Raw genomic sequence first — 16,675 nt, forward strand, 5'->3', positions numbered from 1 at the left:
TAGCTACAGAAGAGAAAGAATCCAAATTTATAAAATTAGAGATGAAAAGGGAGACATTACAACAGACACTGAGGAAATTCAGGGAAACCTAAAGACATACTTTAAAAATCTGTATTCCCCTGAACTGGAGAATTTAAAATCAATGGGTAACCTTCCAGAGACATTTGACTTACCAAAGTTCAATCAAGAAGAAACAAATGATATGCTTTCATCTGTTAACAAGTACAAGACAGTAATAAACTAATGAAGAGATATTCCATTTTGGCCTCAGTTTCATAGGGTTCTGTCCTTACTAATGTGGATTTATAAAGATTTTTGAATTTGTTGTATTATTGTGCAACTATTTCAAGCTGAGACTCCGGAGAAGAGACACAAAAAGAGGTCATTGTTAGTGAGGGGCTTAGTAGCTCATACTGACATTGGAAGAAATAACTGACACAAGGTTTTCCTGTTCTGTGAACCACACAGTAAGAGGGCAGCTTTACAGTGAAAGTTGACTTGTAATAGCTCCACCCAGCAAACAGCATCCTGCTGTTAGGAGCACAGTCCGTTTCAGTGGGTTTGAAGTTGTCCTTCTCTTCTCTTGCAGGTATAGAACAAGATGCAGTGAATACTTTTACCAAATACATATCTCCAGATGCTGCTAAACCAATACCAATTACAGAAGCCATGAGAAATGACATCATAGGTAAGTAGTACTTGAAGTCATGGGGGAAAGAACTGACTGGTTTGGTTATTGACTAGGTTTTATTATCTTTAACATTATTATTGGAGTTTGTTTGCTTGTTTATTTGTTTTCAGACATGGTCTCATTTCACTATATAGCTATGGCTGGCCTGGAACTCTCTGTGAAGAAAAGGCTGGCCTCATAGAGGTCCATCTGCTTCTGCCTCCTTAGTGTTGTATTTAAAGCAATATGCCACCACAGCCATCCAAAAGAAAGTATTTACTATTTTTGTGTGTATATATGTGTGCATGCATGAATTTATGTGTCTCACATGAGTGCAAGAACCCATAGAGACTAGTAGAGGGCATCAGGCCCCCTAGAACTGGAGTTATAGTCAGTGTGTGTGGCCATGACAGTGCTAGGTACTGAATCCAAGTCTTTTGCCAGAGCAGCAAATGTTCTTAACTGCTGAACCATCTCTTCGGCTCCCAGAGAGAGAAGGGGAAAGGGGGAGGGAGGGAGAGAGTGTGTATATGTGTGTGCATGTGTGTGTGTACATGGAATATAACAGTTCTCTTCCTAGTTTGTGGTTTTGTTTTTTGGGTTGGTTTGTTTGGTTTGGTTTTTCCAGACTGGGTTTCTCTGTGTAACCCTGGCTGTCCTGAAACTCACTCTGTAGACCAGGGTGTCCTTGAACTAACAGAGAATCACTTGCCTCTGCCTCTGCAGTACTGAGATTAAAGGTGTGCACCTCCACTGTCCAGCTCCTAGTCTATTTTCAAAGCATGTTTTTGAAATTTTTATGTTTATTTTATGTGCATGTGAGTATGCTTGAGTATGCAGCATGTGCATTCAGGAGCCACAGAGGTCAAAAGAGAGGCCTATGATCCCTTGGATCTGGGGTTATAGGTGGGTGCCAGCCTCCATGCGAGTACTGGGAACTGGGCCTAGGTCTTCTGCAAGACCATTAAGTACTCTTAATGTTGTGTCATCTCTCCACCCCCCCCCAAGGTACTTTTCTTTTATTATATTTTAATTCATGTCTCTCTTGCATATTGACCCAGATTCATGGACTTGAGACCAATAATAGCAAGCACAAGACAATAATTTTTTATTGACTACTCTGTATGACTCAAACAATATTCTGAATCTGATGGAACCAGGTGTGCACATAGTGCACATATGTCTGTGCAGGCAAAATACTCATATACATGAAAGAGAGAGAGAGAGAGAAGAGAGAGAGAGAGAAGAAAGGAAGAGAAAGAAAGGAAAGGTTCATCTGCAGTGATAGGAGTAAATGCACTCTGTGGGGGTGAAAATGCACATGACATAGAAGAGGGAATCTTCTCATTGCTCTGGCTTTTTCAGTGAAGTAGGAAGCAAAGCACTTAAGGGAGGGAGAAGCATGCTGTTGTAAGGATATAGGAAACATTTAGACTCCTGCTATGCTCTCACAGTTGTGAGACTGGTTTGTGACCAGATACAACCAGTTGTGCAAATGATTCTCTAGCAAGTGCTACTTAGATGTCTTCCTTGTCGACTTAGTTGTCATGGACTGCCTGGAAATAGCTCAGATTCTGCAGAGTGAAGGCTTGGTCCCACAATGCTTCCCCCTTCTAAGAAGGTTGTTTCTGCTTCTCATTCACTCTCCTTTGGTTTAACTAGTGTGCTAGATCAACTTGTAGAATTCTGGGAAATACATTTTCTGATTTGTAATAAAGGATATTCAGGCCCGTAGCCAATGGAAGGATATGTTCAGAGCAAATTAGAGAAGGGACTTGGAGCTTCCATGCTTTCTCCACATATGCACCATACACTGTTTAGTCATTAATGTGAAATTCCTCTTTCTCAGGCCTGTACTTAGGTTGTAATATAGGTTTCATTGTGTGGGCATAGCTGAATATGATTGTTGGCCATGAGTCATTACCCCCTGTCTTCAGTCCTTTTCATTGAAGATCCTAACCCTCTCACAGGCCATGGTCATAGGTCCCAGTTGTTCTGGTGACCAGGTGCCTTCCTGAAACTCCAGGGATTCCTAACTACTGGTTGAACATATGATAAAGACTGTCATAACACCAGAGACTCCAAGAAGTTTAAGAACTTATTGGTCAAAGACCACACACACATTCCAATATCACAGTTTAATGTTGTCTGGAGAGTGGTGACTAAAGGGATCAGGATATGACCTTTGAGTTTCCTGAAGCCTCTTTAAAGACAAGAACTGAGCAGAACTGGCTGTTACAGTTGCTTCAGGATTCTTCTAGTGATATTTAACAGCCAGCTAAATAGCTCATGAATGTACTATAATTTTTTTAGGCAGCTCTTCATAACTTTCACTTCACTTCTAAACTTCTAAATCCATAATTCATTAGATTACAATCTTACAAATAGTATTACTGATTAAAACTATTTTGTTTTTTCCAGAGGCAGAGGAAGGTGGATCTCTGTGAATTTGTGGACACCTTGGTCTACAAAGAATTGCAGACAAGCCAGGGCTACATGGTGTCTATCTCCAAAAAAGAACTAATATAGAAACCATCAAATTGCCCTGTAGAAGATACACTAGCATAGCCTCCTATTAACAGTTGTATCAGTTTTCCTTTGCCCTAGCTAGCTTATGCATACACTGTTACAATGTGTGATATATATATATCACAGAGAGTACATGTGTACATTTGCTGAAGCAGTTAATATATCTTCATAATAGCCATTTGTGTTTTTGTTATTTTGTTTTTTTAAATAGAAGAAAACTGGTGGTGGCTGGAAAATAACAAGAATGCCGCCCACCTCTGTTCTTTTGGAGTCATCTGTCGTGTTCTTAGCTCGGTTTTTATTTGGGATTTGGGCCATTAATTAATGGTAATCTATTAATTCTCATACATGTCCTGACCCTTTTTTTTTTTTTTTTTTTTTTTTTTCTGAGACAGAGTTTCTCTGTGTAAAAGCCCTGGCTGTCTTGGAACTGATTTTGTAGACCAGGCTAGCCTTGAACTCACAGAGGTGCACCTGCAACATATCCTGGCTTTAAAAAAGTCTTATAGCTGGGCAGTGGTGGCGCATTCCTTTAATCTCAACACACAAGAGGCAGAGGCAGGCAAATCTCTTGAGTTCGAGGCCAATCTGGTGTACAGAGCAAGATGTTCCAGGACAGCCAGGGCCACACAGAGAACCCCTGTCTCAAAAAAAAAAAAAAAAAAAATTTATTTTAAAAATTGTGTGTATACATATTTCTGTGTGGATGTGTACAAGTGAGTTCAGGTGTCTGGAGTTCAGAAGAGGGTGTTATATCCCCTGGAGCTGGAGTTATAGGTGGTTGTGATCTACCTTACATGGGTGCTGGGTACCAAGCTTGAGTTCTTTGGAAGAGCAGTATGTGCTACTAACCATTAATCTGTCTCTTATCCTATGTCCACTTGTTTTACTTGCCTTTTCATTTTGTTTTTGGAGCAATTTAATGTATAGAGATGCTTGTCTTGTTCAGTGTTTTGATCTGTTTTCCATTTATGTACCTCAAAAGATTTTTCCTGTCTCAAGACATTACCTGTATTCCTATATTTTCTTCTTGTTCTTTTTATTTAGTTATTTATTTGGGGGGGCAGTGCATATACCATGGTGAAGGTTGGACAAACAGCCTATGGGAATTGGTTCTCTTCTTGCACCACATGGGTCTGGGTAGTGAACTTGGGTTATCAGCTTTGTCAGCAAGTGCTACTGAGCCATCATGCCAGCCCTTTTAGTTTTTGGAAACCTCATGTGAATGCCCTAATTTTTATTTCCCAATTTGGTTTAAAGTGGGTATAGCTTGAATTTAGTAGAAATTCAATTGCTATTTCTTTCACAGCAAAGATTTGTGGAGAAGATGGCCAGGTGGATCCCAACTGTTTCGTTCTGGCACAGGCTGTAGTCTTTAGTGCAATGGAGCAAGAGTAAGTTCATATTCTCACATTAGCATTCCTGGGAATTCTGGTTCCTGGTTAGAAAATGGACTTCACTCAACTACAAACAATGCACTTTGGAAGATTAGGTCACTTGGATAAAGTCATTTGGGGTGATTGAGACTGTAGTATGTGGCAGAGAATTTGTTAGTAACGTATGTCTTCAGGTGGACATCCAATTTGTTCATGCTTTCAGTTTATGGTCTGTAACTAAACAATAATAAACTACATTCAGACTTTTTTTTTTTTTAAAGATTATTGCTGTGTGCCTTTAAAAATCTATATATTCATTCTGTTACTCGGTATTTATTACATGTTTTATACAGAGCCAGAGTAGTTAACAGTACCTGCCTTGAAGGAAGTTGTAGCTTAATAAAAGAAACAGGCCATGTTCTTTGGTTATTGTAATATGAGGTAGCATGTGTTAACCATCAGGAGAAAGCCCCAAACTCATTGAGAGATGGGGAGGTGGCTTACAGCTGAAAGGAATCAGGAGTAACACCTTAGGAAATAAGGCAGCTTTGACCCAGGCTTTTAAGATTTTATAGGAATAAAGCCAGGCAGTGGTGGTGCACGCCTTTGAACCCAGTGCTTGGGAGGCATAGGCAGACTGAGGCCAGCCTGGTCTACAGAGTGAGTTCTAGAACAATCAGGTCTACAGAGAAACCCTGTCCTGGGGGGGGGGGGGATTGAGTAGGAATAGTTTTGGAAAGAGTGTTGTTTGTTTATTTTTCAGTTATGCTCTTTCCCTCAAATATTCTCTTTTTGTCCACATGCAGGCACTTTAGTGAGTTTCTGCGAAGCCATCATTTCTGTAAATACCAGATTGAAGTACTCACCAGTGGGACTGTTTACCTGGCTGACATCCTCTTCTGTGAGTCAGCCCTCTTTTATTTCTCTGAGGTAAATGCCGTATTTTGTTTTCTATTCTGCTAGAGCATTCCAGCCCCATGCTGGGGGCTCTGTCTAAACAAAATTACATAGGACAGATAAGTCATTTCCAAAGTGATTGTTTTAGGTTGTACTTTATGGCAAGAGTTCTTTAATGACATAGTCATCAATTAAAGAGAAAACTCAGTATAAAGTAACCCTGATTTTAAGAAAGCACTGTAGTTACCTTAAAAGAGTACATTATAAAGAAGATGTGGAAGTGTTTTAATTGGAGGTTGTGAATATAGCTCAGTTGGCAGGGTGAAGCCCTGGTTTAGTCTCTAGTCCACATGAGACTCATCATGGTAGTGCAGACCTTTAATTCCAGCAGCACTGTTGAGGTGGAGACAGGGGATCAGAAATTTAAGGTTATCCATCCTTTGCTATATAATGATTTCAAGGACACCCTGGGCTACTTGAACTCCTACCTCAAAAATAAATAAATAGAAGCTGGGGAGATGGCTCAGTAAATAAAGTGCTTGTTGCATAAACATGAGGACCTGAGTTCAGATCCAGAGAACCCTTGTGAAAAAAGCTGGGTGTGGCAACACCCATCCATATGATCACTATTGGAAGTGGAGACAGGAGGCTCCTTGGCACTTGATGACTAGCTTGTCTACTTGGCTGGTGAGCTTCGGCCTAAGTAAGACACTATGTCTCAAAAAGTGAGGTGGAGTGCAATAAAGGGACATATCTGATGTCAACCTCTGTTTATATGCTCACATGAACCCCAGGTTCCGGAACCCCACACACACAAACATGAATACATACACTAAATAAGAACAAGTAAAAAAAGCCATAGAATTTTGTGCTTCATCCCATTGTAATTACAGACCAGATTTTAGAAGAAAAAAAAGTTTTCCCATATTCATCATTTTTTATTTTTCTAATTCATAGAATTTTCAGTATAATATTTGAAGCAAACTGTAAATTTGTTAATCTCTTTGAGACATAGATATTTTTCAACATTTGTTCATCTTATTGAAGTCTTTTAAAAGTTATTACCATATAATCATACATAATAATGAACTTCATTAAGACATTCATAGATGTAATAATATATTCTGATTATATTCACAAATAGATTGTTATCTCCCCCCTAATTTTCTTCCTTTTCCCAACTGTCCCCCTCTTCTGTTTCATATTTTTGTGTGTTTTTGGGGGTGAGTGTGTGGTGTGTGTATGTGTCAGTGAGTTTCATTAGGTTTGTTTACAGAAGCATGGACAGCTTATATTGACTTTACCACTGAAGAAAATGTCTCTCCGCCCCCATCTATCATTAACTTTGTGCAAATCCTTGGGGTGCTATGTAGCCCCCAATCTTTTCCCCCTTCCACAACGAGGCTGTTGATGAGCCCAGTGTGTGGAGATCTTCGCTGCTGTGGGTTCAATAGGGGACCGTCTACATTGTGCCTGGAATTCATTGTTGCACATCACTTGTCCCTTTCCTTCAGCTCTTACATACTTTCTGACTATTCTGTGATTTTTCTTGAATCTGGGAGGGAGTGGTACAAATGTCCATTTGTAGTTGCATATTCAACAATAATTTATGGGATCTGTAATCACCACTGATTGCTGCAAAAAGCTTTTTGGTGCTTTTTGCCTTTAATCCCAGCAATAGGGAACAGAGGCAGGTGGATCTCTGTGAGAGATGTCAGAACTGCATAGTGAGACCCTGTCTCCGAGAAAAAAAAAAAAACAAAAAACAAAAACAAATCCTCTCACCAAAACTAATACCACTATTCTATTTGTATGAATATGCTATCTAGAAGACAATTTGACAGGCACATCATATCTGTTTAGCTAAACAACAGCAGTATCTTCCCCACTAGGGCTTATGAACGCCTTAGCCATGAACTTTTGACTGGGCTTAAAGTACCAAATGTGGATTTCTTCCTTTGAAGTGGGTATCAGATATAATCAGAAAATAAATTGGTTAATTCCATAACAGACTTGCCACTATCATACCAGTGGGCACATCTTACCTGGCTGGTCTGGAGTCTATAGCCAGGTAAAATTGTAACAATTTTCCCCTAGTACATTGCATAGTGCCTTCCAACATGTAAGAGCTATTTGGCAGGGAAGAAGCTTCTGCTCCACTTCAACTTGATTCTTCTTTATCATGAGATCAAAGTGATTTCTTCAGCAAATGGGGTCTTACCATTTAGTTTTTGTGACAATTGCCTATATTGTTATGATGGTCTTGGAGGCCTCCCTGCTAGCAGCTTGTAGGAAGATAGCCCTCTCTGGTACTTAAATTTAGTTTAATAACCTATGGCTTCTGGAAGCATTATCCACCTAAAGCAGGTGAGACATACAGCTTTATTTAACTTTATTAGGCTTTAGCAAATGAAATATTTTTGTTACAAAACAAGTAACTATTATAAAGATTCCTATGGTAAGTTCTGGTTAACCTTCACAGTCCCTAGCATCACTTGGCAAAACAACTCCCCATTTCACAAAACAGCAACCTAGATGCTAGAATTGTACCTTTTTTGCAAGAGTGCAATAAGCACGCAGTTGACTTTTCATTTTTTCCTTTTCTGACCATGCTTGACATTAGTATTTGTTCAGATTGTCCTCCGGATGTGTCCGTGTGTCCTCATGGAATGGTAGCCATAATTAGGTGTAAAAGAATATTAATTCACTGTCATTACAGATAAGGAAATATGAGTTCAAATTTGTCTGATTCTTTTTTTTTTTTCTTCTTCTTCTTCTTCTTCTTCTTCTTCTTCCTTTTTTAAACTCCAGTGAATTGAAGTTTGTATCTCCTTGTATGTGGTGTGGGTTGTTGTTAATTTTACTCCCCACCCCTACCCTGAAAGAGTATTTAAAACTTGTCTACTTCAAGTTTATATTTTGCTGAAGGGTGTGGAGTAAAGGAGATTTTTTACTACTAACAACATACAAATTACAGGTGGTGAGGGAACTGCTTTGTCTTACTCTTTTGTGTTTTTCTTCCTAGTATATGGAAAAAGAAGATGCAGTGAATATCTTACAATTCTGGTTAGCAGCGGATAACTTCCAGTCTCAGCTTGCTGCCAAAAAGGGCCAGTATGATGGACAGGAGGCACAGAATGATGCCATGATTTTATATGACAAGTGAGTTTGTTTGATCTGCGTGTTTGTTCAGCAGGTGTTTTGAGCATTCACTATACACTGTGGTATTAATCTTGGATAAGGAATCCATGCATAAAAGCTGATTTGGATGTGTCAGATGCAGAACTCTCCAGTCAGAGAACAAAAGTCCTTGCTGTGGAGGGACTTTTATATCGTAAACAGGACCAGAATGTGCTTCTCAGGAGGACTTCACAGACAGAAACTATGTGGCTCTTCATTTAAGAAGTCCTGCTTCAGGGCTAGATGGCTCAACCACTAAGAGCCCTGCTGCTCTTCCAGAGGATTGGGATTCCATGCCCAGCACCCGCATGGAAACTCAGAAGCACCAGTTACTTCAGTATTATAGGCACCCACTGCCATCTTTCTGGTCTCTTCAGGCACCAAGCTTGCATATGATACACAGACATACATACATAGGCAGGACACTCATACACATAAATAATATTTAATAATAAAATACATGTAGGATATCATCTTTAAAAAAAGAAAAAACCTACCTCAAAGAAGAACATAGATGAATCATGAAGGAAGACCCTCAGTATCACCCTCTGGCCTCCACACACATATGCACACATATGCATGCTCACTTGCATATTGTATTGTCTATCTACATTGGTAATAAATGCTAGTTTTGTTTTAGTAGTTTCTGGATTTTATCTTTGGTGTTGGGAATTGAACCCCTTGTACATGCTAAGCATGCCCTCTACCTCTGGCCTACCCCAGCCAATTTCTCATTAGTTTTTACCAAAGACAAGAAATTGGGGAAAAACATACTGTAAATAAACCAAAAACATCTCCTCAGGCAAGTGAGAAGACTGGCCAGCCCCATCACCATGTCCTCCTTTACATTTATCCTTCTTGTGAGGAAATGTGTTGTGCCCATAGACAAAGGTAAAGGGGAGACTTGGGGATTAAAGAACTTCACAGGCCTGGGGGCTGGGGCAGTGACTCAGCAGCTAAGAGCACTTGTTGCTCTTTAGAGGACTGAGTTTCTGTTCCCAGCGCCACCTCAGGCAGTTCTTATATAACTCCATCTTTAGGAGATTTGACACCTATTCTGGCTCCATGGGCACCTCTACATGTTTACACATTCACACAGACCACATACACGTACACAAGAATTAAACAAAGCAAGGACTCAGTGATGTTAGAGTGAAAGGTTCAGGCTAAACATGGGACTGCAGGTTTGTGTCTGCCTAATACTCATCTAGGAGGGGCTGGCAAGGTGGCTCAACAGTTAAAAGTACTGGTTGACCTTCAGAGGTCCTGAGTTCAATTCCCAGGACCTATATTCCAGTTCACTAACATCTATAACTCTAGTTCCAGGGAATACAAGGGCACCAGGCACCCACTTGGTGCACACATTTGTAGACAAAACACCTGAACACATAAAATAAATAAAGCCAATCTTTTTTAGAAGAAGAGGAGGAGGAGGAGAAGAAAGTAGTAGTAGTAGTAGTAGTAGTAGTAGTAGTAGTAGTAGTAGTAGTAGTAGTATTTGTGTAGGAACTTGTTAAAAATTTGCTTCTGGGGGCTGAAGAGATGGCTCAGAAGTTGAAGTTACTGGTTATTCTTCCAGAGGACCTGGGTTCAATTCCCACCACCCACATGGTGGTTCACAACTGTGACTCCAGTTCTATGGGATCTGACACCCTTATACAGATATATGTGCAGGAAAAAAAACCTCAGTGCACATTAAGTAAATAAACCTTTCTTTAATAATCCACTTTTTGTCTTGTGTAGTAGATTCTGCTTCAGTGCAAAGGGTGTCTAAGAAATGCTTACTCTTTTGAAAACGTGATAATTCCGATGGATAATGAGATTGGGCATCTGGTCTGATTTTTGTTTTTGAAAGTAAGGAAGTCCCATGAAGGAAATTGTTTCTCAAAGTCATGGAGCAAGGTAGTGCCAGGGCTTTAACAGATCTAATGTGTTGGGTTAGTGGAAGGTATTAGGTAAGGACAAGGAGACGTGCTTTTTGTTATGGAAATGATGATGGAAAGAGAACAGTTCTGAAGACTGGAGCAGAGCAGTGGCCAGAGCCCCACTTAGTAACTCCACAGAGCAGACCCAGTTTTTCCACTGAGTCCCATTTTCACTTTGGGAGTCATTCTCCAAAGACTGGCATCTTTGTGGTGTTGCCATTTTGTTAGTTGGCTGTCAGGCTGGACTTGTAATTTCTGCTTGCCACTAGAGTATTTGCAAGTTTTCTTTTCCCCCTGTTTATACTGCTTTTTTGCGTCCATAATCAAAGTCCCAAACATCATGCACTATGTCCAATCAGGATCACACTCTTTTGGGTTTTCATTAACTACTTTTTCCTTTCTTCTCTAAATTATCAGAAGATCTTTTGAATTGACTCCAGTAAATCTATTCACTTCATCTTCAGTACAGTTTATTTTGGATTCCTATGTGTTATTACTATGTTTTGTGGGTATAGTGGTATATTCTCACTTTATCTTGTGCACATCTTTGTTAGTGTTTTCAAGGAAAATAATAAGGTCTTAGGAAATTTTCTTATAAACTCCTTTTAAAGACCTAACAGAAAACAGGTGCCCATTAAGTATGTATAGCTGGTTGATTTCTTTGTCTTTGTATAACCTGACTCACAACTCAAATAGCAAAGCTGGCTGGGTAGAAACTAAAGGTGTTTGGAAGACAGGTGAGAAGTGGCAGGTTTCCTAGAGGAAGTGAGAATAATAAAAGGTTACAAAGTGATACTTTCCTTACCTGGTTCCATACTTGAAGGTCTGAAGCAGTTGTGTAGTCTCAGATAGGAGTGTCTAAGTATAGACAGCTGCTTAAGCTTGTGTGTAATTTGGGTTTACTTTGAATCTCTTTCTGCCATAGGTACTTTTCTCTCCAAGCCACACACCCCCTTGGATTTGATGATGTTGTACGATTAGAAATTGAATCCAATATCTGCAGGGAAGGTGGGCCACTTCCTAACTGTTTCACAACTCCATTACGTCAGGCCTGGACAACCATGGAGAAGGTAATTAAGATCTTCAAATATTAAACTACAAGAAGTTTTCTTTGTGGAACTCTGAAAGTACAATGTGTAAGACAACAGTGGGAAATTGAAGTGGCATAGCATAGTGATTGAGAGCAGAGGCTTTGAATCCTGATTTGTCATGTATCAACTTCACTTTTATAAAAGTGGCCTACACAGTTACTGAACTTCTATTGACCATTGTATTGAAACCCTAATTTTATATATTCTGATCACTTTGAGATATCACTAACAGCTTGGTAATAGTGTTAATATTTATAAATAACTTATTCTAATGAATTAGAGCAGCGTTGTCAGAAGTTGTACTGAGACCAGGGCAAACTCATGAGTTTATGTCACTGAAATGTTTCCTGTTTATCCAGGTAGAAGGAGATTGATTAAGCACTATTATAAAATGCCATACACAAAACAACTGGACTTAGATGCTATCAAGGTAGCTCAGTCAAACTTGAATTAGTACTCTCAGTGATTTCATAAAAAGCTAGGTATGGAAAAGTGGCTTCTGTAATCTTAGCACCAAGGATCTAGAAACAGGAGGATCTGCCAATTGTTGAGCCCCAAGTTCAGTGAGAGACCCTATCTTAAAAAATAAGGGTAGAGAAGTGAATGAGGAAAACACTTAAAATTATCGTCTCTGCTTTTCACTTACATGCACATACATGTGCACACACAAAAAGACTAAATTTAAAAGAATTAACAAAAAAGACAAGTTATAGCAAAGCTAGAGATAATGTAATAAAGTATCAATAACAAGGTAATAACTTTTTCATGATTAAAATGAAAAATTTTCTAATTTGAAAGGAAAATCCAAGCATGAGGGGAATATAAAAACAATAAACTTAATGAAAAATAAAATACAGAGAGAAACAAGTTGTAGTTGAGTGTGGTGACATACAACCTACAATCTCAGATAGGTGGGAAGATTAAATGTTCAAGGCTAGGATGTATGGGGTGGCTTGGTTAGTGCTTGCCTTACAGGCACAAGGCCTTGGGTTTGATTCCTGGAACTCAAATAGAATTGCTGAGTAGAATGGCACACATCTGTGATATCCCTGTACTCAGGAGGCAGATGTGAGATTCCTGTGGCTCACTGGCTGGCCAGTACAGAGTAATTGGTAACCTCCAGACTAGTGAGAGACCCTGTCTCAAAGAAGTAGACCAAGTTACTGAGGATGACACACACACATACACTGACATTACAGAAAAGAGAAGGGCTGGCAGAATTTTTCAGAGGTCAGTTCCTAGAACCCATGGTGGAATCAGAATACTGACACTTGAAAGTTGTCCTCTTACCTCTACATGTGTGACATGGTACATGGATACCTATTTGCACATAACACACATAAAGTTAAATTGAAAAAAAGAAAGAAAATTGAAAATTCAAGGCCAGCTTGGGTAACTGAGGGAAATCCTGTCTCAAAAAGTAAAAATGGACTGTGTCTGTAAGTCAGTGGTAGGGCACTTGACTGCCATGTGGGAGATCCTAGGTTCTATCCTCAGTACTTTGAGGTGAAGGAAGACGCAAAAGCTCTTACTAAATGTTGGTTGGTAAGGATTTTGTACTAGGGTTGTTGGTTTTTTTCCACCAGAGTGATAGGGAGTAGGAAACTCTTCAAGACAGAGCTAACTGAACTCATGATGATCTTGCCTCCACCTTCCAAGTCCTGGTTATAGACGTGAACCACCATGCCCCCACTATCCTGCACTAATATTAACGGTAGTAGACCCTAGCAGGTAGATGAAGAAAGGATATGAAGACATGAATGATGCATTCAGCAAATACTTCTGAGTACCTCTATACTGGTTATTGGTGTTGCAGTGGTAAACAAATGGGGCTTTGAACCTTTGGAACTTAGGTCTGTAGGAAGACATTTTAATTACAGACAGGCATATCCACAGTTATGCTAAGTGCACTAAGGAAGTCTGTAATAGGAAATGAAAATAATAAACTTGAGTACTTACTCAATAATTCTTAAAGGACTGTAAAAACAAGCTCCAGTTGGCATTTATTCAACAAGTGCCATTAGTTATTTGGAAACAGATGAGAAACCAGCATTGGAAAGCTTGTGTAGATACAGATAATCTGATGTATTGCCAGTGATAGAAATTAATTAACATCCCTTTGATAGATAAATTCACCATATATTTGAAGGTTAGAATTCAACTTAGCAATCATACTCCTTGTAATTTATTATTAATTTATTTTTTTTTTATATTTTTTTTTTCTTATTTTACTCCCTCCCATCCCATTCCCTTGAGGGAGGGTGATGAGCTCTTCCAGGAGGAATCATCAGAATCTGTCAAGTCATTTGGGTTGGGGCCTAGACCCTCCCTCATGTCTCTAAGCTAATGGAGTATCCCTCCATGGGGAATGTGCTCCCAAAGTCCTTTCGTGCACCAGGGATACATCCTGGTTCCACTGTCAGAGGTCCCATATACTGCCCAGGCCTTCTAACGGAGACTCACATTCAGGTTTGTATACCTAGGTGAAGGTGCCCGTGGAGGCCAGAGATGTTTTATCCCCCTTGGAGCTTGAGCTGCTGACCTGGGTTCTGGGAACAAAATTTGGTCCTCTTCAAGATCAATTCAAACTCTTAACCACTGAGCCATCTCTCCAGCCTACATTCTTTATCATTTCTTAGAAAAGTCAGTTTAGAATTAAAATCAGTATGTGGTAAAGACTCAGACTATTTTATTCTCACTGTGTAATGCCCATGAAAGGTATGGGTGGACAACATTTTTTAGTGACAGTCGAAACTGGATAGTAATGTAAGAAGTAAGAGGTACAAGTATTGCTGTTAATGATAATCTTGTAGGTAAAGTACTAGATGTGTCTAGTTTCTATTTTTAAAATGCTGTTCCTCTTTCAGGTCTTTTTGCCTGGTTTTCTGTCCAGCAATCTTTATTACAAATATTTGAACGACCTCATCCATTCAGTTCGAGGAGATGAATTTCTTGGAGGAAATGTTGCACTGGCTGCTCATGGTTCTGTGTGCCTTCCAGAAGAGTCTCACTCAGGTGGTTCCGATGGCTCCACTGCTCAGGTATTAGCTAATTTCAATCTGTCAATGGGAAGGAAGGAAGGCATACAGAGCCTTTCTTCAAATGCCACCAAAAGATCCTATTCATATGTTTTAGATGCAAGAAAATAAAATCTAGTCAGACTGCCAGTTGTGATTAGGCTTCTGCTATATTGTAAAGTATCATGTTCTTTCATGAAAGCTGTTCATCTTCTTGCTAGCATGGCTTTGTATTCATGCATAAGAGTGTGCTTGCTGTGTGTGTAGAGGTCAGCCTTGGATGTTACTACTCAGACATTATTCACGTTGGTTTTGGGGATAGAGTCTCTTACTGACTCAGGACTTGCTATTGAGTTAGGCTGGCTGCCAGCAAGGCCTAGGAATCTTGCCAGTCTCCATCTCCCCAGATGCCATGACCTGCATGGCTTTCAGATTGACTTGACTGTATTGACAGTGACAGCAACATACACAGAAAAGCTGGGATCAAGTGGGTAATGCACTCTGATAGAGATGCATTAGCAGCCCAGAAATTCAGAATAGCTGAATCCTAAATAGTAGGTGGCCTCTGTAGGGGAGTTGTCTCAAGCTGCAGTCATACAGGAAGAAACACTGTGATTGATACTTTCTGCAACACCTGTCAACATCTGCACTTACAGAGACCAAGGGAAGGCTTTTCCATTCCCATGGTTCTGAGGCACTCACTGGGATCCTTGATAAGGCCATGCTCATGTCAACAATACATATTCACTCAGGATGTTCACTCAGAAATTCATCTGTTCCTCACATCCCAGGGGCTGGGATTATAAGCATTTCACCATGTCCACCCACACCATTTGTGGGTCCTGGTGGGGGATCCTAGGTTTTCATTCTTGCATGGCCAGCACATTACTGTCTCCTTAGGCCAGTAAAAGGTATTTTGAATTTTATAACTCTGAAGAGCTCATTTTATAATTATTTGTGAAATTTTAATAACTAAATTTAGAATACTTTTTGTTACTAGTGAACTCAGATTGTTTTAATTTGTTTACACGTTATGTGTATGTGTGAGCGCAGACACATACATGTCACAGTGTGGGAACCAGGGGATGTCTTGGATACTTTTTATTACTAGTGAACTCAGATTGTTTTAAACGTATGTATGATGTTTGTGAGTGCAGGCACACACATGTCACAGTCAGTGTAGGAACCAGAAGATACCCTGCAGTATCCATGTTGGGTTCTCGTTTGTTCTGTGAGCACTTTTACCATTCAGGTGTCTCATTGTCTCATTGACTTGAACCCCTGTCTCCTATGGGGTTTTTTTTTTTTTTTTTGATGTTGTTGTTTTGTTTGTTTGGTTTTTTGTTTGTTTGTTTTTTTGTTGTTTTTTTTAACTACTTTTGGGTTTGTTTTGGATTAGAATGCTGTTGTGCCTTCCTATTTTGTTGTTGTTGTTTTGTTTGTTTGTTTGCTTTTCAAGACAGGGTTTCTCTATGTAACAAATAGCCCTGGCTGTCCTGGAACTCACTCTGTCCTTGAACTCATCACATGCCCCTGCCTCCTGAGTGCTGGGATAAAAGGCATGTGCCACCACTGCCTGGCTATGCCTTCCTTTTTTGTTGTTGTTTTGTTTTGTTTGTTTTTTGAGCTGTTTATTTTCTAAATGTTAGTTAGCATACCTTACTGATTCTCCCTAAAATCATAGGAAGTGGGATATTCCCAAGACAGCAATTCAAAAGGAGGCATTAAGAAATTAACTGAGAGTTGGGCATTAGCACTCCGGTGGTGGAGGTAGGCGGATCTCTATGATTTAGAAGCCAGCCTGATCTACAAAGTGAGTTCGAGTGTAGGCTCCAAAACTATACAGAGGAATCCTGTCTTAAAAAGAACAAACAAACAAAAAAAAGGTTAACTGAGGGCAAGGAGATAAGTTCAGTCGAAAGAGGCATTTGTCATGCAATCTGAGTTCAATTCACAAAACCCATAAAGGTGGAAGGAAAGAACATACTCC

The 16,675-nt window shown here is 39.6% G+C and overlaps 1 protein-coding gene across 1 annotated transcript in view; it reads left to right on the forward strand.

The window, feature by feature from the left end:
* The window catches only part of Akap10 (A-kinase anchoring protein 10), a 58,087-nt gene that overhangs the window by 23,121 nt on the left and 18,291 nt on the right, over positions 1–16,675 (forward strand). The window contains exons 5-10 of the mRNA XM_051180446.1: positions 590–688; positions 4,509–4,593; positions 5,382–5,505; positions 8,498–8,634; positions 11,503–11,647; positions 14,536–14,709. Coding sequence (XP_051036403.1) covers positions 590–688; positions 4,509–4,593; positions 5,382–5,505; positions 8,498–8,634; positions 11,503–11,647; positions 14,536–14,709 — 764 coding nt within the window. The remainder of the gene's footprint in view (positions 1–589; positions 689–4,508; positions 4,594–5,381; positions 5,506–8,497; positions 8,635–11,502; positions 11,648–14,535; positions 14,710–16,675) is intronic.

Source organism: Phodopus roborovskii, unplaced genomic scaffold (genome assembly GCF_943737965.1).
Source record: "Phodopus roborovskii unplaced genomic scaffold, PHOROB, whole genome shotgun sequence".
Classification (NCBI taxonomy): domain Eukaryota; kingdom Metazoa; phylum Chordata; class Mammalia; order Rodentia; family Cricetidae; genus Phodopus; species Phodopus roborovskii.